General features: G+C 44.7%; 3 protein-coding genes across 4 annotated transcripts; 2 read left to right on the top strand and 1 right to left on the bottom strand.

The window, feature by feature from the left end:
* The first annotated feature begins 5468 nt into the window (after positions 1-5468).
* LOC106605005 (free fatty acid receptor 2-like) lies at positions 5469-7796 on the top strand. Its single transcript, XM_014200194.2, has 2 exons — positions 5469-5659; positions 6041-7796. The coding sequence occupies exon 2, from the start codon at positions 6050-6052 to the stop codon at positions 7001-7003; it is 954 nt and encodes a 317-aa protein (XP_014055669.1). The 5' UTR covers positions 5469-5659; positions 6041-6049; the 3' UTR covers positions 7004-7796.
* A 179-nt stretch (positions 7797-7975) lies between these two features.
* On the top strand, positions 7976-10790 carry LOC106605003 (free fatty acid receptor 2-like). The gene is made up of 2 exons (XM_014200193.2): positions 7976-8129; positions 8384-10790. The coding sequence occupies exon 2, from the start codon at positions 8394-8396 to the stop codon at positions 9318-9320; it is 927 nt and encodes a 308-aa protein (XP_014055668.1). The 5' UTR covers positions 7976-8129; positions 8384-8393; the 3' UTR covers positions 9321-10790.
* A 1485-nt stretch (positions 10791-12275) lies between these two features.
* On the bottom strand, positions 12276-20923 carry lim2.5 (lens intrinsic membrane protein 2.5). 2 transcript variants are annotated; one of them, XM_045718390.1, is made up of 5 exons: positions 20193-20923; positions 18311-18522; positions 17664-17813; positions 17328-17462; positions 12276-12550 (listed from the first exon to the last, which is right to left on the bottom strand). In XM_045718390.1, the coding sequence occupies exons 2-5, from the start codon at positions 18483-18485 to the stop codon at positions 12489-12491; spliced, it is 522 nt and encodes a 173-aa protein (XP_045574346.1). In that variant the 5' UTR covers positions 18486-18522; positions 20193-20923; the 3' UTR covers positions 12276-12488. The 2 variants fall into 2 exon arrangements, with proteins under 2 accessions (XP_045574346.1, XP_014056009.1); XM_014200534.2 differs by having other exon boundaries at positions 18311-18525; positions 20193-20908.
* Positions 20924-21713: the final 790 nt, after the last annotated feature.

Genomic DNA, 21713 nt, shown 5'->3' with positions numbered 1-21713 from the left:
AATCATCATCGGAAAATGAGGACCAATATGCAGCAGAGTTGAGATGGTTCATTTTGAACTTTTAATAAATTCCAAAACGAACATACAAAATAACAAAAACGAACGCACGATACACTGACAGTCCTGTTAGGTTTACACACACTAAACACGAAACAATCTCCCACAATTAAACAGACAAACACACCCAACTAATATAGGACTTCCAATCAAAGGCAACACCACACAGCTGCCTTCAATTGGAAGTCCACCCCAATGAACCAAACATAGACATACAACTAACTAGATCAACATAGAAATACGTGAATCTCAAACAGTGCCCAAAAACCCCGGAATACTAAATCAAATGCCCTTACTACAAAAACACCACCCTGAACCACATAAAACAAATACCCTCTGCCACGTCCTGACCAAACTAAAATGACAATTAACCCTTATACTGGCCAGGACGTGACAATGCCTGAATATTCTTTAAAAGTGCTTTCCTCACCATCTTAAATAAGCATGTCCCATTCAAAAACTGTTGAACTAAGAACCAACATAGCCCTTGGTTCACTTGACTTGACTGCCCTTGACCAGCACAAACATATCCTGTGGCGTACCGCTTTAGCATTAAATAGCCCCCGCGATATGCATCTTTTCAGGGAAGTTAGGAACCAATATACACAGGCAGTTAGGAAAGCTAAGGCTAGTTTTTCAAAGAGAAATTTTCATCTGGTAGCACAAACTCCAAAACGTTCTGGGACACTGTAAAGTCCATGGAGAATAAGAGCACCTCCTCCCAGCTGCCCACTGCACTGAGGCTATTAAACACTGTCACCACCGATATATCAACGATAGTCGAGAATTTCAAAAAGCATTTTTCTACGGCTGGCCATGCTTTCCATCTGGCTACCCCTACCCCGATTAACAGCTCAGCACCCCCCACAGCAACTTGCCCAAGCCTCCCCCATTTCTCCTTCGCCCAAATCCAGATAGCTGATGTTCTGAAAGAGCTGCAAAATCTTGACCCCTACAAATCAGCTGGGCTAGACAATCTGGACCCTCTCTTTCTAAAATCATCTGCCAAAATTGTTGCAACCCCTATTACTAGCCATTTCAACCTCTCTTACATATCGTCTGAGATCCCGAAAGATTGGAAAGCTGCCGCGGTCATCCCCCTCTTCAAAGGGGAAGACACTCTAGACCCAAACTGTTACAGACCTATATCTATCCTACTCTGCCTTTCTAAAGTTTTCGAAAGCCAAGTTAACAAACAGATCATCGACTATTTTGAATCCTTCTCTGCCATGCAATCCGGTTTCCGAGCTGGTCATGGGTGCACCTCAGCCACACTCAAGGTCCTAAACGATATCATAACCACCATCGATAAAAGACCATACTGTGCAGCCTTCTTCATCGACCTGGCCAAGGCTTTCGACTCTGTCAATCACCGCATTCTTGTCGGCAGACTCGACAGCCTTGGTTTCTCAAATGACTGCCTCACCTGGTTCACCAACTACTTCTCAGATAGAGTTCAGTGTGTCAAATTGGAGGGCCTGTTGTCCGGACCTCTGGCAGTCTCTATGGGTGTGCCACAGGGTTCAATTCTCAGGCCGACTCTTTTCTCTGTATACATCAATGATGTCGCTCTTGCTGCTGGTGAGTCTCTGATCCACCTCTACACAGATGACACCATTCTGTATACTTCTGGCCCTTCTTTGGACACTGTGTTAACAAACCTCCAGACGAGCTTCAGTGCCACACAACACTCCTTCCGTGGCCTCCAACTGCTCTTAAATGCAAGTAAAACTAAGTGCATGCTCTTTAACCGATCGCTGCCCGCACCCGCCTGTCTAGCATCACTACTCTGGACAGTTCTGACTTAGAATATGTGGACAACTACAAATACCTAGGTGTCTGGTTTGACTGTAAACTCTCCTTCCAGAATCACATTAAGCATCTCCAATCCCAAATTAAATCTAGAATTGGCTTGTTATTTCGCAACAAAGCATCCTTCAGTCATGCTTGCCAAACATACCCTCGTAAAACTGACCATTCTACCGATCCTTGATTTCAGTGATGTCACTTACAAAATAGCCTCCAACACTCTACTAAGCAAATTGGATGTAGTCTATCACAGTGCCATCCATTTTGTCACCAAAGCCCCATATACTACCCACCACTGCGACCTGTATGCTCTCGTTGGCTGGCCCTGACTTCATATTCGTCGCCAAACCCACTGGCTCCAGGTCATCTATAGGTCTTTGCTAGGTAAAGCCTTGCCTTATCTCAGCTACCTGGTCACCATAGCAGCACCCATCCGTAGCATGCGCTCCAGCAGGTATATTTCACTGGTCATCTCCAAATCCAACTCCTCGTTTGACCGCCTTTCCTTCCAGTTCTCTGCTGCCAATAACTGGAACGAATTGCAAAAATCACTGATGCTGGAGTCTTACATCTCCCTCACTAATTTTAAGCATCAGCTGTCAGAGTAGTTTACCGATTTATTGCACCTGTACACAGCTCATCTGTAAATAGCCCACCCAACTACCTCATCCCCATATTGTTATTTATTTTTTTGCTCCTTTGCACCCCAGTACCTCTACTTGCACATTCATCTTCTGCACATCTATCACTCCAGTGTTTAATTGCTAAATTGTAATTATTTTGCCACTATGGCCTATTTATTGCCTTACCTCCCTAATCTTACTACATTTGCACACACTGAATATAGATTTTTCTATTGTGTTAATGACTGTACGTTTGTTTATCCCATGTGTAACTCTGTGTTGTTTGTGTCGCACTGCTTTGCGTTATCTTGGCCAGGTTTCAGTTGTAAATGAGAACTTGTTCTCAACTGGTCTACCTGGTTAAATAAAGGTGAAATAAAAAATGTAAATGCTGTGGGGATGTGTTTCAGCGGCAGGGACTGCGAGACAAGTCAGGATCAAGTAGAAGATGAACGGAGCAAAGTATAAAAAGATCCTTGATGAAAACCTGCTCCAGAGGACTCAGGACCTCAGACTGGGGCGAGGGTTCACCTAACCAACAGGACAACGACCCTAAGCATACAGCCAAGACAACACAGTAGTGGCTTCAGGACAAGTCTTAGATTGATGAGGAAAAAAACGATTGAATCCATTTTAGAATAAGGCTGTAACGTAACAAAATGTTGAAAAAGTGAAGGGGTCTGAATTCTTTCCAAATGCACTGTACTTCTATGGATCAACCAACTATCCAACAATGGAGCCTTATTCCAGGCCAACTGTACTGTCTGGCATTCCTGCCCATCCTCTCCTCCATCCCTTCACTGGAGCCGTTTGCCTGTAAATTCTACAGCAGTGACTTCCATGGAGGAAAAGGGAGGGCTGTGGGTGTCTACTGAGACAATACAAGGAAGAGGAACGTGCCTACTGCACAAAACAAGAGATGAAATGCACAGCTCAATTCGCTACAGTCCAAACTGAGAGTCAACCAGTCATTCTTAACATCTCATGTACGTTTGTGGTCTTTCTTGTTTGTTCTCAGTTGTGTAATTGTTCCGTTCACAGGCCATCACTTAAATAAATCTTCAATTTTACAGAACAAACGACTACATAGTCACAATACATGTTTGTCTACTTTATTAACAGATGCCCCTGTAGGTGTGAAGGTGATGGTGGATGAACAGCCAATCAGTGAAGGTCATAGTGTCAACCTGGAGTGTGTTGCTGACAGCAACCCCCAGCCAGGCAGGTATGTGTGGATCAGACGACAGGGAGGCCAAAGCATCCAATTGAATTCAACTCAGGGCAAAATGTCCTATCCCAACGTTAGCAGAGACACCTCATTCTCCTGCATTGTCCAAAATAATATTGGATCAAATCAGTCAGCCTTGCTGTTTCTGGATGTCAACTGACGATCAACGGAAGCAGCACTCTCCCATCCTCCTTCACTTCCATCACCATATAGAGATGAAAATATGGTGTCAGCAGAACTCATTGGGCCTGTGGAAAGATGCCAGAATGTCTCCTGTGTAGCCAGTAACTCACTGGCCACTGACATCCAGCAGCTGCCCCTTGACACAAAATTCACAGCTGGACAGTGTAAGTAAGCATTCAGTACGGAATTTCTGTTGTTAATCTTCTGATATCATTATAATCGGCACACAGTGACAGTCATTCTTCCTCCTCTGCCTCCCCATGTGTCCCCACTCTCTCTCTCTCTTGCTCTCACTCTCTCTCTCTGTCTGTCTTTCTTTGAACACAGTTCTGCCATGGATGCTGACTGCTCTGGCAGTTGGAAGTGTCTTTCTGTGGGGAGCTGTAATGTTTGTACGCAGAAGAAATTGCAGCGAGAGGTTTGTATGGTTCTTGATGATGATGTCACATATTAAACCATATTAGGTGTGCCATTTTCTGTAGACCAAAGGCCAGCTCTAATCTCCCCACTTTGGATATCCCTCTAAGGTACTCTCATTTTTGCATCTGTATTTTACATACAACAAATAATAATGTTCAAGCTCATTGACATTGTTTTTTGTCTTCAAGGCAACCTAACATGTCAGAGTCCCTAAGGTACAGCAATCCACAAAAGTAACATAGGATAACCCTTTGAAGAACCCGTTTTGGTTCCTAGTAGTACCCTTTTGGTTCCAGGTAGAACCCTTTTGGGTTCCAGGTATAACCCTTTCTACAGAGGGTTCTATATAGAACCCAAAAGGATTCTGCCTGGAACCCAAAATGTTACATATGCTCCTGCCACACCCTCTACTGCTCATCCGGTGTCTCCTTGACCTGCCGCCACTCCCCCAGTGCTTTTTCCCTTTCTCTGTGTGTGTGATTGTGTGGTCAGAGACAGGTGTGCTAGAGTCAGGGCAGATCCCCCACCAGCTGCAACCTGTTTCATGATCAAGACCTCTACAAATTCTCAGCCCTGCCACTTCCATGCTGCCTGATCATAATCTCTGCTCAGTCAGTCTATGTTTCTAGCCATTTGTTCCTTTTTAGATCCTGTTGTCCTGTTGTGCCTGTTTTCCCTTGACTGACGCTGTTTTCCTCTCCGCTACAGTTCTGCCCGCTCTGACTCTGGTCCCTGCTTACCCTGTCCCAACACGTCTCGCTAAAGCCTCAGCCTCCACACCTGGTTTACTGAAACCCGCCTGAGCTTCCCCTGGCCTGCCCTCAATCTTCCCCCTGTGTTTTAATAAATACTTTGGTTACCTCATCCCAGTCTCCCCGTCTGAGTCTACTCTTGGGTTCACCTGTTCCGCTCCGCGTGACACAAAAGGGTTCTAACTGGAACCAAAAAGGGATCTCCTATGGGGACAGCTGAAGAACCCTTTTGGAACCCTTTTTTCTAACCCCTTAGTCAAAGGGACACCTTATGGTGACAGTTATGCAAAACTTCAATGATTTAGGCCCAGTGATGGCTGTACCACTTGGTTTATTACACCGTTGCTTATCTCATTATATACAAACCACCCATTCATTGACTGCTTACTTGTTCTGATAAAATGAGCTAGAGAACATTTTTTCAAGTAAAATTCGGAGCATGTAATTAGAAAGAGGTGGACAGTCCTCCCCAACTGAGCTGAGGAGAGAAGTGACTTTAATCTGCACAAATAACTTTCCGTGAAGCCTGTGTAGCGGACAGCCTTGGACTTTCCACCATATCCTCTGTTTGATTAACTGTTGATAGCGTGAGTAATACTTCAATGACTGCTCATTATTGTTATTGAAGCCTTGGTCCTGACTGTCAATTTATGTAGTTCAATAGCCTAATAATGGGAGCTGATATACAATCAATCTCAAACAACAATCTAAACAATCTACATTATACTATGATGCTTTTGTTTTGACATGGCGGTGCTTGGGTTTGAACTATAAAAAAATGGAATATGAGATGATTTCACGGATGGTTTCATTTTCATTTCAACATTTCCACAGCAAGCTGCATCCATTACATCATCATTTGTGATAATGGTTGATCTTAATTTAGAGTTGACCATTCTTCAGCTAAAACTGTGTGCTATATGATCAAATATAGATAATAGTTGCTGTCATTCTCTGCTCGTCCTCAGTTGAAAGCCATGGTGGTGAAGAGTGGGGTGATTCTGTCTGTCTACATCATCACCTTCCTGGTGGGCCTGCCTGGCAACATCCTGGCACTCTACGCCTTCAGCGTCAAGATCCACAAAAAGCCCACTCCTACAGACATCCTCCTGCTCAACCTGACTGTGTCCGACCTGATCTTCCTGCTCTTCCTGCCCCTCAAGATGCACGAGGCAGCCTCCGGCATGGTCTGGACTCTCCCCTGGTTTCTCTGCAACATTACCTCTTTTGTCTTCTTCTCCACCATCTACACCAGCTCCCTCCTGCTGATGGTGGTCAGTGTTGACCGCTACCTGTGTGTGGCCTTCCCTGTCCAGTACAGGCTCCGCCGCAAGCCCTTGTACGGAGTGGTGAGCAGCCTGGTGGTGTGGGTCTTCAGCTCGGTCCACCTCTGCTTCATCTACATCGTGGAGAACCAGCCCTCATCTGATTTCAATGCCTGCTATAACAACTTCACCCAGGAGCAGCTGAAGGTGGTGCTTCCCATGCGCTTGGAGCTGTGTGTAGTTCTATACATCGTGCCACTGCTGGTCTGTGTGTTCTGCTACCTGAACTTCATCCTCATCCTCAATAGGACCCCTAACCTTTGTGCAGAGAAAAGGAAGAGAGCCGTCGGAATGGCTATGGGGACCTTACTTGTTTTTGTTGTCTGCTTCCTGCCCTATAATGTCACCCATGTACAGGGGTTCATCATCCAAGACAACGTGGAGTGGCGGCTCTATGCTCTGCTCCTGACCACGGTCAACACTGTCCTGGATCCTGTGACGTTCTACTTCTCCTCCTCCATGTTCCAGGCCACCATGAAGAGGATCCTGACTGGGAAGCGAAGGACCAGCTCCCCTGGTGTCTTCATGACAGCTCAAAACAACACTAGAGACATAGAGGGACACAGTAACCCACCCACAACTGAGGGAGGTTTGTCTGACAAGTGACAGAGCTTTTTCTGACAATTGAAGACTTCCTAATATGGATGCCATATTACGGGGCAGACAGTCACCAGTTCACAGACAATGATGTAGACTAGAGAGAGACCTGCCAGCAGCATACCTGCCAGCAGAATACCAACCTACATCCCACTGCTCACTTAACTATGAAGCTAAGCAGGGTTGGTCCTAGTTGGTCCCTGGATGGGAGACCAGATGCTGCTGGAATGGGATGTCATACGGGTGTCTTGGCTCTCAGTGGTCACTAAAGAGCCCATGGCACTTATCATTAGAGTAGGGGTGCTAACCCCGGTGTCCTGGCTAAATTCCCAATCTCGGACCACATACCATCATGGCCACCTAATTATCCCCAGGTTACAATTGGCTCATTCATTCCCCTCCTCTCCCCTGTAACTTTTACCCAGGTTGTTGCTGTAAATGAGAATGTGTTCCCAGTCAACATACCTGGTAAAATACAGGTAAAATTAAAAACCTGAAAGGTTCATTGTGAAGCTGCCAATCTTTACATAACTTTTCTCTTTGAAAGAGTATTGCTTTTCAGCACATTACTATTTGTAACTTGTTATTATACAATAGTTATTGATGAAGTGACAACAAAATGCTAATAGATTATTCCAACCCTGAGCCACAACCACATGGACACATACAGTAACAATTAGTGGTTTGTTGCTACAGTACCCATCAAGTGTTAGCAAAATGTTAATACACATATGACGTTACATCAACCTTGGGCACGTGGAAAAATAAATGTTAGGATTCTGTTATCATTTACATGACTGTTCTCTTGGGAAGGCAATGTCTGTTTCCACACTATTTACAAAATCGATATTGAAATTAGACACTCCCTCCTACACACATGTAATATCAGATGTAAACACAGCAATGTTTTGCATTTTAGTTAATCGTTACCATGCACTCTCGCCTCCTCATGTTTGCACTGTTCAATACGTCTGCTGTGCACTCAAACAGATCTGCTTGACTGCTATATATGCTAGAAGTTTTAAATAGTGCATTCTGCTGTTTTGACCAAAGTAACGACCTCCTTAGGAAGCTTGAATACACTTGGCTGAGCTCTCCAATTCCTGATTAAAAAGAAATACACATCTACAGCCAGGTAGGTTATGACCATTTGGAACTAAGAATGTGTTATCTTTCTCCCTTTAAGGTTTTCACTGTTGAGATGCAAGTGTACTGTGGGGAGGATGTAGCTATACACATATTGTGATTCCTTCATCGGTAATAAGAAGTTGGCTGAGATATTGTAACAAAAAATACATTGATCATTGAAAACAGCTACATTTGTATGATTTTAAAATATGATTATTGGGCACCCTGAATGTGTTATTTTTGGTTTTGTTTATCTTATAGCTTCGGAGCCATGGTGTGGGTGAAAAGTGAAGTGATTCTATCCATCTACATCATCACCTTCCTGATGGGCCTGCCTGCCAACATCCTGGTGCTCTACGCCTTCAGCGTCAAGATCCACAACAAGCCCACTCCCACAGACATCCTCCTGCTCAACCTGATTGTGTCCGACCTCCTCTTTCTTCTCTTCCTGCCTCTCAAGATGTACGAGGCGGCCTCCGGCATGCTGTGGAACCTGCCCGAGTTCCTCTGCTCCATCACTTCCTACACCTTCTTCTCCACTATCTACACCAGTTCTCTCCTGTTGATGGCTGTCAGTGTGGTCCGTTACCTGGCGGTGGCCTATCCCATCACCTACCACAAACTTCACAAACCTTTCTATTCTGTGGTGGCTAGCACAATCATCTGGCTTCTCTCCACCGCCCACTGCAGCATCGTGTTCATCATCCAGCACCAGCCGTACCTCTCCCAAAGCAACACCTCCGTCTGCTACGAGAACTTCACCGAACAACAGCTGGCCATCCTCCTCCCGGTGCGTCTGGAGTTCTTCGTCATGCTCTGCTTGGTTCCTCTCCTGGTTTGCATCTTCTGCTACCTCCGCTGTATCTGGATCCTGTACATGATCCCCAGGATCAGCCCAGGCCAGAAGCAGAAGGCCATCGGGATGGCGCTGGGTACTCTGGCCGTCTTCCTTGTGTGTGTCTTTCCCTACAACTTCTCCCATGTGCTGGGTTTCTTCACAGGCTCCAGCCCCTCGTGGAGGTACTACACCCTACTGCTCAGCGCCTTCAACACCTGCCTGGACCCTATCATCTTCTACTTCTCCTCCTCTGCTTTTCGCATCACTACCAAGATGGCCATCTACAAGATGCTGGGACTGCGACAGGGTCAGGCTGCAGTCCACAGGGAAAGCACAATAGCCAATATGGGCCAAGAGTAGAAAATGTAGTCACCTTACTCCAGTAAGTGCCTTTTGGGTAATTTTGTCAAAAATAACTATTCATTTCACCAAATGTTTTAATTCTGTCATACACAGCAAATGATCAACTTCATAAAAAAACATGTTTTCCCATCTCAAGAGGTTCAATTAAGAAGAATAACTATACAAATTCAAATTGAAGTGACAGGATTGACTGTAATAGGGTTAACAATGTTATCTTAAATCCACCATAACTTCCTTTGTGACAGGGGGAATGGAAGCATGTTGTGTGCAACAGCGGGAGGCAATTGCATGCAAGTTCAACAAAAACATTTCTACTAACTTGATAAACACATTTCTAGCCTATCTATCTATTGGTAACACAGGGTTTATGGGTTATGCTTGACGTGCTCAGTTTTCCTGCACAAAACTAATGGCCTAAAAAAGTAGAACCAGCTTACCTGCTTTTACACTATGATACGGCTATATTACTAGATGGTACGTTTTTCTTTTGATTCAGTCATTTAAAAACTAATAGTTTTACCATATTAAAACGTGAGTTCAGTTCATGTTACAGGGTTAACATAAACCTGAGGGACAAATGTAAATTAATCATTAAATAAGTAAAAATCTTCAGCCATTACTTTCCTAAAGTAACAAAATAACTAGGACTTAAGTAGATATATTTCGTAGAAGGTGAACAAAGATGACATTGGTGTCACGAAATTCGTCGTGGTGTTGCAGGGAAGACCAAAATGCAGCGGGTATTTGGATACTCATTCTTTTAATGAAAAATGTAAAGCATCCACAGAACAAAAACAAAACAATAAACAGTACTCACAACAGTGTAGCAGGCTCAATAACGCAGTGCTCACAAACAATTCCCCACAAACACACAGACAAACACACCCAACTAATATAGGACTTCCAATCAAAGGCAACACCACACAGCTGCCTTCAATTGGAAGTCCACCCCAATTAACTCTACATAGAAACACCCAACCTAGACAGAACATAGAAAACACAACTTCTTCTGCCACGCCCTGACCAAAACTTATACACCTACTCCACCTGCTGGTCAGGACGTGACATTCCCCCCCCCCCTAAAGGTGCAGACCCCAAATGCACCTTCAAAAGAAAAAACACAGAACACCCAAAACAACCAGAAAATATCCCCCTAACTACAGGGAGGGAAGGGAGGGTGGCTGCCGTCAACGACGGCACTGTGCTACACCCCCCCTCCCCAACCCACCTATGTTGGAGGCAGCTCAGGTGCGGGACGTGGACCCCGCTCCATCCTCGTCGTTGCCCACTTTGGTAGCGCCCCTGGCTGCTCCGGAAGACTAGTAGGCGCACCGGACTTCGCCCGACTGGCGGGCGACTCTTGCCGTGGCCGGCTGGCGGGCCGCTCTGTCATCTCCGGGCAGTCGGGCAGCACTGGCGACTCCTGACTGACGGGCAGCACTGGCGACTCCTGACTGACGGGCAGCACTGGCGACTCCTGACTGACGGGCAGCACTGGCGACTCCTGACTGACGGGCAGCACTGGCGACTCCTGACTGACGGGCAGCACTGGCGACTCCTGACTGACGGGCAGCACTGGCGACTCCTGACTGACGGGCAGCACTGGCGACTCCTGACTGACGGGCAGCACTGGCGACTCTTGACTTACGGGCAGCACTGGCGACTCCTGACTGACGGGCAGCACTGGCGACTCCTGACTGACGGGCAGCTCTGGCGACTCCTGACTGACGGGCAGCTCTGGCGACTCCTGACTGACGGGGCTGGACTGACGCACTAGAAGCCTTGTGCGTGGGGCTGGTACTGGACGTGCCAGCCTCGGACACGCACCTTCGGGCTAGTGCGGGGAGCTGGCCTGGGGCTCCATTCTTGCCCCGCAGAACTGCCCTTGTGCCCCCCCAAAAAATATTATTGGGGCTGCCTCTCGAGTTTCCTAAACTCCTCCATAGCCCTGGAAACGCTCAACCTTATTTCTGTCCACGTCCATCCTTCCTCCTCGTCCATATACTGAGCGTGCTGCTCCTCTCTCCGCTGCTTGGTCTTGGTTTGGTGGGGAATTCTGCCACGAAATTCGTTGTGGTGTTGCAGGGAAGACCAAAATGCAGCGGGTATATGGATACTCATTCTTTTAATGAAAAATGTAAAGCATCCACAGAACAAAAACAAAACAATAAACAGTACTCATAACAGTGTAGCAGGCTCAATAACGCAGTGCGCACAAACAATTCCCCACAAACACACAAACACACCCAACAATTCCAATCAAAGGCAACACCACACAGCTGCCTTCAATTGGAAGTCCACCCCAATTAACTCTACATAGAAACACCCAACCTAGACAGAACATAGAAAACACAACTTCTTCTGCCACACCCTGACCAAAACTTATACACCTACTCCACCTGCTGGTCAGGACGTGACAATTGGACATGCCAAATGGGGATTTTCAGAGAAAAATAAATACCTTACTTTAATGAAAACACACTGCTATTAGAATGTGTAAATAAAAAATTAAAAAACGGCTTGGCTAGAGCATAGATGTATGTGATTCCATTGAAATTACGCAGTATATTATGCAGTATATTTCAAGATAATATGTAATTTGTGTTTTACTCATTTCTGTGAACTGTACCTTTTTTGCCAAAGTCATTCATATTTAAATGTTTAAATTCCATTTACAAAAGTGAGCACTTCATACATGATTCATTTGTTTCATCGCAGTAGCTTCTGTTACCCTTTTGAATTGCACACTATGTGAAAGCTTGGTTGTTGTCCTTTAAATTAATGAATTTGTTTGGTTAGAGTATGTGCTGTGTTACCCATTTTAATTGACACATAATGCTAAATATTTTCTACCTCCATTTGTATTGGCATGAATCTGCTAACATATTTGTGTTGCAAAGACCTTTCTGTATTCAAGAGTTTCAAGAATGAATGTAACAAAGAGTATAAATGTTTTACTGTTAAAGAGAGTTATAGCTTTATTAAAATGACACGTAAACTGCTCAGGCAGAATCAAACATTTGTATTCATCTTTGGTTCTCAATTTTCCAGTACAGTTTCTATATTTCAGTGATATGTCTATTGGTGTAAGCTTGATTCTTTCATCGTGTTGGAATTGAGGGCCCAAAATGTCCCCATTTTTTTTCACTGGCTTTCCTCTCTCTTTTAGCGTGGGCCCACCACTCTCCTGCATTCATGCATTCTGTAGGCACACATGTAAAATATTCCTGCAAAAGAAAAAATTGTAAATCAACAACTGTCCAGCATCCATGCTACTTGAGGTAGTTCCCATATAGATAGATAAAGAATAGTGTCTTATCTGTTATCAATGAATACCAGCATTGTCTGCATGTTTCATCAATAAAACTACAACAGTTGATGATATTCTGCAGTGTTTGGTTTGACAATTCGACTAGCATTTTTGGATTTCAAATAATGACTTAGGAGATGAGAAGAACATGTGCCATTTGATTCTAGTTCTGCTTATCCATAGAGACCAAAAGAGGGCACACTCCTATATTTGCCATTGATCGCTTCTGTGACAGCATTGGCAGCTCCTCCATTTTTTTTATTTTACCTTTATATAACCAGGTAAGCTAGTTGAGAACAAGTTCTCATTTACAACTGCGACCTGGCCAAGATAAAGCAAAGCAGTGCGACACAAACCACAGCACGGAGTTACACATGGAATAAACAAGTGTACAGTCAATAACACAATAGAAAAAGAAGAAAGTCTATATACAGTGTGTGCAAATGGCGTGAGGAGGTAAGGCAATAAATAGGCCATAGTAGTAAAGTAATTACAATTTAGCAGATTAACACTGGAGTGATAGATGAGCAGATGATGATGTGCAAGTAGTGAAACTGGTACGCAAAAGAGCAGAAAAGTAAATATAAACAATATGGGGATGAGGTAGGTAGATTGGGTAGGCTATTTACAGATGGACTATGTACAGCTGCAGCGATCAGTTAACTGCTCAGATAGCTGATGTTTAAAGTTAGTGAGGGAAATGTAAGTCTGCAGTTTCAGCGATTTTTGCAATTGGTTCCAGTCACTGGCAGAAGAGAACTGGAAGGAAAGGCGGCCAAAGTAGGTGTTGGCTTTGGGGATGACCAGTGAGATATACCTGCTGGAGCGCGTGCTACGGGTGGGTGTTGTTATCGTGATCAGTGAGCTGAGATAAGGTGGAGCTTTACCTAGCATAGACTTATAGATGACCTGGAGCCAGTGGGTCTGGCGACGAATATGTAGCGAGGGCCAGCCAGCTAGAGCATACAGGTCGCAGTGGTGGGTGGTATAAGGGGCTTTGTGAACAAAATGGATGGCACTGCGATAGACTGCATCCAGTTTGCTGAGTAGATTATTGGAAGATTTTTTTTAGATGACATCACCGAAGTCGAGGATTGGTAGGATAGTCAGTTTTACTAGGGTAAGTTTGGCAACGTGAGTGAAGGAGGCTTTGTTGCAAAATAGGAAGCCGATTCTAGATTTGATTTTGGATTGGAGATGTTTGATATGAGTCTGGAAGGAGAGTTTACAGTCTAGCCAGACATCTAGGTATTTGTAGTTGTATACGTATTCCAGCTCAGAACCGTCCAGAATAGTGATGCTAGTCGGGCGGGCGGGTGCGGGCAGCGAACGGTTGAAAAGCATGCATTTGGTTTTACTAGCAGTTGGAGGCCACGGAAGAAGTGTTGTATGTCATTGCAACTCGTTTGGAGGTTAGTTAACACAGTGTCCAAAGAAGGCCAGATGTAAACAGAATGGTGTCGTTTGCGTAGAGGTGGTTCGGGGAATCACCCGCAGCAAGAGCGACATCGTTGATATATACAGAGAAAAGAGTCAGCCCGAGAATTGAACCCTGTGGCACCCCCATAAAGACTGCCAGAGGTCCGGACAACAGGCCCTCCGATTTGACACACTGAACTCTGTCTGCAAAGTAGTTGGTGAACCAGGCGAGGCAGTCATTTGAGAAACCAAGGCTATGGAGTCTGCCGTTAAGAATAGGGTGATTGACAGAGTCGCTTTCTTTTTGGCCAGGTCGATGAAGACGGCTGCACATTACTGTCTTTTATCAATGGCGGATATGATATCGTTTACTACCTTGAGTGTGGCTGATGTGCACCCATGACCAGCTCGGAAACCGGATTGCACAGCGGAGAAGGTACGGTGGGATTCGAAATGGTCAGTGATCTGTTTATTAACTTCTTTGGGCTAGAGGGCAGTATTTTGAAGTTTGGATGACAAACGTGCCCAACGTAAACTGCCTGTTACTCAGGCCCAGAAGCTAGGATATGCATAGCTTTGTCTATCCAATAGCATTGGATAGACAACACTCTGAAGTTTCTAAAACTGTTAAAATATTGTCTGTGGGTATAACAGAACTGATTTGGCAGGCGAAACCCCGAGGACAATCCATCCAGGATTTTTTTTTGAAGTCATTGGACATTTCAATGCTTTTCTATGGAAAAGTCTAATAATTAGGACCCAGATTGCAGTTCCTATGGCTTCCACTAGATGTCAACAGTCTTTAGAAATTGCTTCGTGCTTGTTTTTTTTAAATGAAGAAGTATTCGTATTCTTTCGAAAGTATCCCTCAGAAGGACTCTAGTCATTTTGCGCGCTCCTCGCTCTTTTTCTCCGGTATTGAACAGTGTATATTTCGTCTTAAATTGTATCGATTATTTACATATTAGGGTACCTGAGGTTGGATTAGAAACATTGTTTGAATTGTTCGGACAAGGTTTACAGGTAACTTTTTAGATTCCTTTGTAGGCATGTTGGGTGAGTTGGAACAGGTGGATTTCTGAATCAAACTCGCCAAATAAACTGACATTTTTGGGATATAAAGAAGGACTTTATCGAAAAAACCGACCATTCATTGTATAACTGGGACCCTTTGGATTGCAAAAAGATGAAGATCTTCAAAGGTAAGTGATTTATTTTATCACTATTTTTGAGTTTTGTGACACCTGTGCAGGTTATGAATTCATGTAAATGCAGGAAGTGGGTGAGGCACTGTCCTCAGATGATCAAATGCTATGCTTTCAAAGCCTATTGTAAATCGGACAAAGCGGTTCAATTACCAAGATTCTAAGCTAAAGAATGGTGTATAACACTTGTATTTTTATGAATGTTTAATATTATTACTTTTGTATTTTGAATTTCGCACTCTGCAATTTCACCGGATGTTGTCGAGGTGGGACGCTAGCATCAGCTCTTTCAGAACATCTGCTATCTGGATATGGGTGAAGGAGAAGCTGGGGAGGCTCCGGCAAGTAGCTGCAGGGGGTGCGGAGCTGTTGGCCAGGGTTGGGGTAGCCAGGAGGAAAGCATGGCCAGCCATAGAGAAATGCTTATTGAAATGTTCGATTATCATGGATTTATCGGTGTTACCAGTGTTACCTAGCCTCAGTGCAGTGGGCAGCTGGGAGGAGGTGCTCTTGTTCTCCATGGACTTTACAGTGTCCCAGAACTTTTTGGAGTTAGAGCTACAGGATGTAAATTTATGTTTAAAAAAGCTAGCCTTTGCTTTCTTGACTGACTGCGTGTATTGGTTCGATGCTATTGCAGTCCGCCGCAGGATGTTTTTGTGCTGGTCAAGGGCAGTGAGGTCTGGAGTGAACCAAGGGCTATATCTGTTCTTAGTTCTAAATTTTTTGAAAGGGGCATGCTTATTTAAGATGGTGAGGAAATTACTTCTAAAGAATGACCAGGCATCCTCGACTGATGGGATGAGGTCAATATCCTTCCAGGATACCCGGCCCAGGTCGATTAGAAAGTCCTGCTCGCAGAAGTGTTTTAAGGAGCGTTTGACAGTGATGAGCGTTGGTCGTTTGACCGCGGACCCATAGCGGACGCAGGCAATGAGGCAGTGATCACTGAGATCCTGATTGAAAAGAGCAGAGGTGTATTTGGAGGGCAAGTTGGTCAGGATAATATCTATGAGGGTGCCCCTGTTTACAGATTTAGGTTTGTACCTGGTAGTTTCCTTGATAATTTGTGTGAGATTGAGGGCATCTAGCTTAGATTGTAGGACTGCTGGGGTGTTAAGCATGTCCCAGTTTAGGTCACCTAACAGTACAAACTTTGAAGATAGATGGGGGGCAATCAATTCACATATGGTGTCCAGGGCACAGCTGGGAGCTGAGGGGGGTCTATAACTGGCGGTAACAATAAGAGACTTATTTCTGGACTGATTAATTTTTTACATTTGAAGCTCGAACTGTTTGGGCATAGACCTGAAAAGTATGACAGAACTTTGCAAGCTATCTCTGCAGTAGATTGCATCTCCTCCCCCTTTGGCAGTTCTATCTTGACGGAACATGTTGTAGTTGGGTATGGAAATCTCCAAATTTTTGGTGGCCTTCCTAAGCCAGGATTCAGACACGGCAAGGACATCAGGGTTGGCTGGCGGAGTGTGCTAAAGCAGTGAGTAAAACAAACTTAGGGAGGAGGTTTCTGATGTTAACATGCATGAAACCAAGGCTTTTTCGATTACAGAAGTCAACAAATGAGAGTGCCTGGGGACATGCAGGGCCTCCGTCAACCTCCACATCACCCGAGGAGCAGAGGAGGAGTAGGATGAGGGTACGGCTAAAGGCTAGCAAAACTGGTCGTCTAGTGCGTTGGGGACAGAGAATAAAGTAGTTGGCATATTATCTCCTTCTATACATTTATCGGCGGTCTGTAAACAAAAGGAAAAAGTGCATACAGCCACCTACTGTGCGGGATTGTGTTTTTTGTCAAAACAGCCATACAGCCAAAGTTGGTAATTTACTGCCACCTGCAGTGTTGGAATGTTTGCTCAGGAGTATAATTCTTCGGCTGATCCCTCCCGCTGACCTGGATGGAATTCTATGATCCTTCCTTAACCTACAGGAAGTCCCACCCAATTGACACCTTTTAAATGGTGTAAGCTTTTAATGGTGCTGCCCATGCTAAAACAGACTTGCTGGCAAGTGTGCCCTCTATCCATATTTATGTCTTTTTTATATTTTTACCTGCAAAGAAGGTCATGAGTAGTGCCACCCAGCCCAGTATGTAGGACCAAGAGAAGCGCCAGTCACCGAATCGCTTCCCCAGGAAGTTCACCGTCACTCCAGTGTAGATGGCCATTGCAAGCAGAACAAAGAGTGCTGGCGAAGAGTAAAACAGGACAAATTCAAATTCGGACTCCCAATTTACAGGAGACAGAATTGTAGGTAAAATAGCGGTCGGGTCTGTAAACAGAGACAAAATGATTTGTCCTGGATTCATTTACATTTGTGTATTGAGGCTGTGACTATTTGTGTATTGTGTCTAGCTCTGTTAGCTTCGCAATGTCCAGTGGGACTCACTGGAGACAAAGAACATGATCCCTGCAGCGAAGGAGCGGTTGAACCTCTCGAAGGCGGAGAAATGGGCGAAGGAGAGAATGCCTGCGATGATGCCGGCGAAGCACGACATGGCCGACAGGATCATGAAGGCACGGGTGGCATTCCAGTAGGCTAAGGACAGAGAGCGAGAGAGAGAGAGAGAGAGAGAGAGAGAGGAATAAAACAAGAAAAAGAGAGGACAGATACAATTTCAAAGATTAGAGAAAGTCGCAAGCCCACACACCTGTGAAAACTGTGTCTTGACCCATTCATTCAGTCTAATGCTCCAAATGTTATTTTTCACCTAAACTAGTACCAGCCAATTAGGGCCAACGGGTGCATGATTTGCCTCCATAGTTAACTGTAAAAACATATTGAGTCTAAAAAACGTATTGATTCTATTGAGTCTGAGTCTAATGACATGTTGCTATTTCAGTCATTCAGTCATCTCCTTCATTACATACAGTCCTCCTTGGTAGTCCTGAACATGGGTAAGACAGGCATACAGCATTCATATTAGGAAGTCATTCAACTAAGGGAGTTTCGTCTGACAACTGAGGGACTTCCTAATATGGATGCCCTACAGGCAGTCCCAGTGGTGCTATGGGTCCCCAATGTGCCCCACTCACCGATGCTGTCTGTCTGCATGTAGCACTTGCCCGACATGCAATACCTCCACAGGCCCTGGTGGGCGAAGCTGCCCGACAGGCGGTACTGCATCCAGTAGTCTGTCGCAGTTGAGACCACCAGCAGGATGTTCCCCACTATGGCGCAGAACAGGCCCCCTCCCATAAAGCTGTGCATCCTGAGTGACACTGCGACGGTGGCGAGGCTCTACGCACTGCTGCGCACAGCAAGGCAGAGGGACAGGGTCAATGGCACAGTCAATACAGGGAAACATCAGGCACAGGCAACACAGTCAACCATGGGGCACAGGCAACACAGTCAACTATGGGGCACAGGCAACACAGTCAACTATGGGGCACAGGCAATAGAGTCAGCTATTGGACGATGCAATATTTTGCGGATGCCTTCAAGGTCCTACTACACTAAGTTGCAGGCAGCCAGGGTTGGGGTCAATTCCATTTTAATTCAGTGAATTCAGGAAGTGAATTGCGTGTCCAGAATTACAAATAGCTGCTTATGGTTATCATTATTTTTAAAAAGAAATAACTTCCTGTATTGACTGAATTGAAATAGAACTGACCCCAGTACTGCAGGCCACAATGCCACACATTGTGCCCACACACTAAACACAACACACAGACCTAGACAGACGCATCAATGGTGCGTAGAACCAGACAATGTAGGCAATGCTTCACTCAGCAACAGCGCAGAGACGTGACACACACTCAGCACAAACCAGATGAAACAACACTGTATCACTTCCTTATTTGAAGAGGCACACGTGAACATGTGTCATATTCAATAGCACAGGATGGCAAAGTGTCTCTGTAGTTGCACAGAGACAGTATGGACCCTATTTTGAACTGTACATGTTCAATTTCTGTATCACTGTCAACACTGTGCAACCCACTTACGCTATCCATTACCTGCGTGCATTGTAGAGACGTCAGCTCAGTAACCTCAAACACATACAGAAACACTCAAACACTCCACAAGCGTGGTCATACTGAAATATCGAAGTGTTACATTTCAAAGTGAGAGTGGAGGATGGACAGTGTTGTAAGTATTTACCGGCTCCAAAAAATGCTTATGTAGAACTAACCAACAACAAATGATGGATATAAAAGCTAGATGGTATTTCCTGAGACAGTGACCATCCAGCCAACAGTCATAACACCTCTGGAACACCTCCATGTTTCCAGATGATAAAACGTCCATAGAGATTCCTTTATGGTTGAGGAAATGAAGAGCTAACTGCCTTACTCATTGATCTCGCACCCGAGGCGGAACTAGAAAATAAACATTCAGTTCAGTTGTTCAACGCAAAGTGAATACTATTTGCAACACAGCCAGACCAATCACCAAGGCCCTATGTACTGCAGAGACTAATGGATGCCTCATACTTGTTGTGCTACATTCAACATTCTTGCATTGAACGTTACTTGAGGTCAAGCGTTGAAGTCAATATCTGTAGAATGCTGAATTGGTTGTGATTGCATTTATTTTAATGCATACTTTGACATAAAATGAAATGACAATGATTGAAGAAAAGTTATTTACTTATTTCGCTTTAGAGACTCAAGCATTATCTCATTCAATTTTGCACTGAATGATTTGAATGTAATTAGCCCTTAACCATTTAATTGCACTTCAGACCAAGTCTTCCTTAGTCTTAGAAAAATACGCTTACATTCAGTAGCTCTGCTATTTTTCTCCATGGACAGAAGTGTCCCTCTTTGCCCACCTGTGCCCCATATGGCTACAATGCTTTACTCCACACAGATTTACTGTATACGCTTGCTTATTAGTCCAATCAGTCCAAACGGCCCAATCTGGCAACACAACATAACAGCACTGGGAGTAAAGTACCAGGATGCATCTTACCTGAGTTCTTCAGGATAAATAAACCCTCTTAAGTGTCAACCTTTCCGCAGGGAAAGACTGAGAGAGAAAGAGAGAGAGTGCAAGCCTGGAGTGAGCAAAAAGTCAAAGAGGACCCCCTAGGCCGAATTCCAAAAAGTTATCCGCTCCGCTTTTCTGTCTATGGAGGCAAAATCCTTTACAACAACCAGCAGCGAGAACAAATGCACCTGAGCTGGTGGCCGCAGAGGCACGTGGCTCTTTCCCATTGAGTGACCATGGGGACTGTTGGAGGGGGGATTGGGTTGATAGTATGGGACAGTGGAGGATGGGGAGGGGGGGGGTGGCCGCCACCGGTGTGCCGTGGTCCTCTTTCTGTTGTTGTATCTGGTGTTCTGGAACTGTGGATGTGCAGAGGCTTGCACTACTGGGGGTGGTCAATGCAACATGCTGAAGCTCACACTTTCTTTCAGTTGGAGGAGGCAACTGTCATGTGTGGGCTGGGTAGGGTCATGAGAACAGATACACGCTTAGAGAGAGCCCACACATGCCCACACGCATGGCTTAAATGAACTCCCTCTCTCCATCTCGCTCTCTCACGCACGCATTGACATGCTCACAGACACACACACACAATGTCAACATACATACGCAGTACCATCATGACATCGCCGGCACTGATGATCACTTTTAACTTATTCAAAATGATCTGTTGCCAAGTAATTACAATATTCTTATTTACACAGAATTTCCATGCATGCATATTAGATAACTTGCAGTCAGACAAATTGGTTTGATCAGTCAATAAGGGGCTTAATTAAGTATTAACATTCATGCCCAGAATTCAAGGAGAAAGAATGGTATGGTAAATAAATACACCAGTGAACTGTACCAACACAGAGGGTGAAACAGAACTGATTGTGTGTCTGTCTCCCTGTTATTTAGCTCCAGGCCTCATAGACCTCAAATCCAGTGAACACGGGCCTCTGGGCTGCCTAAACAAACACAGGAAATGATTCTACGATGAGCATTCAAAGATGTTCTTGAGTCCAATTCTCACTGACCTCTTGTTCTAATAAACATCTTTCCATATCTATTGGTCTGTGTGCTAGTGTGTTTTTTAATATCTCCCATCTCCAAATATTATCCACCCAGCTTTATACAAAGGAGGAGACAGCCATTTTGAACTTGGACACTGTACCCGGTGTCATACACATTATAGGGGGAGTCCTCTTCTGACACCATCAGAGTGAGTGTATTACCTGGGCAGTCAGTAGGCTCATGGTGTACCACCTGCAGTGCCCCCTTCAGCTCAACCTCCTCCAGTGCAACGTGGCAATCTCTTCTGTGAAGGTAAGACCATAGTTATTAGATGACATCGCTGACATTATAGTTTAATGGGTAGTACAGTCCAAAATGTGATTTTCCTATGTTTAATATATATATTTCCACACTATGCGATTGGAATAATAGTGTGAAAATGATGATAACGTCCTTTCAGTGTCCTGAGTGGCTCAGTTGGTAGAGTATGGCGCTTGCAACGCC

Source organism: Salmo salar, chromosome ssa05 (genome assembly GCF_905237065.1).
Source record: "Salmo salar chromosome ssa05, Ssal_v3.1, whole genome shotgun sequence".
NCBI classification, from domain to species: Eukaryota; Metazoa; Chordata; class Actinopteri; order Salmoniformes; family Salmonidae; genus Salmo; species Salmo salar.
The sequence above is the reverse complement of the archived record's forward strand: the minus strand, read 5'-3'. Positions and strand labels throughout refer to the sequence as shown.

Coding starts and splice junctions, on each gene's coding strand:
- LOC106605005 (XM_014200194.2), top strand. CDS start 6,050: ATGGTGGTGAAGAGTGGGGTGATTCTGTCTGTCTACATCATCACCTTC.
- lim2.5 (XM_045718390.1), bottom strand. CDS start 18,485: ATGCACAGCTTTATGGGAGGGGGCCTGTTCTGCGCCATAGTGGGGAAC. Junction 17,814..18,310: donor CATGCAGACAGACAGCATCG/GTGAGTGGGGCA, acceptor CTCTGTCCTTAG/CCTACTGGAATGCCACCCGT. Junction 17,463..17,663: donor GATCATGTTCTTTGTCTCCA/GTGAGTCCCACT, acceptor ACTCTTCGCCAG/CACTCTTTGTTCTGCTTGCA.
- LOC106605003 (XM_014200193.2), top strand. CDS start 8,394: ATGGTGTGGGTGAAAAGTGAAGTGATTCTATCCATCTACATCATCACC.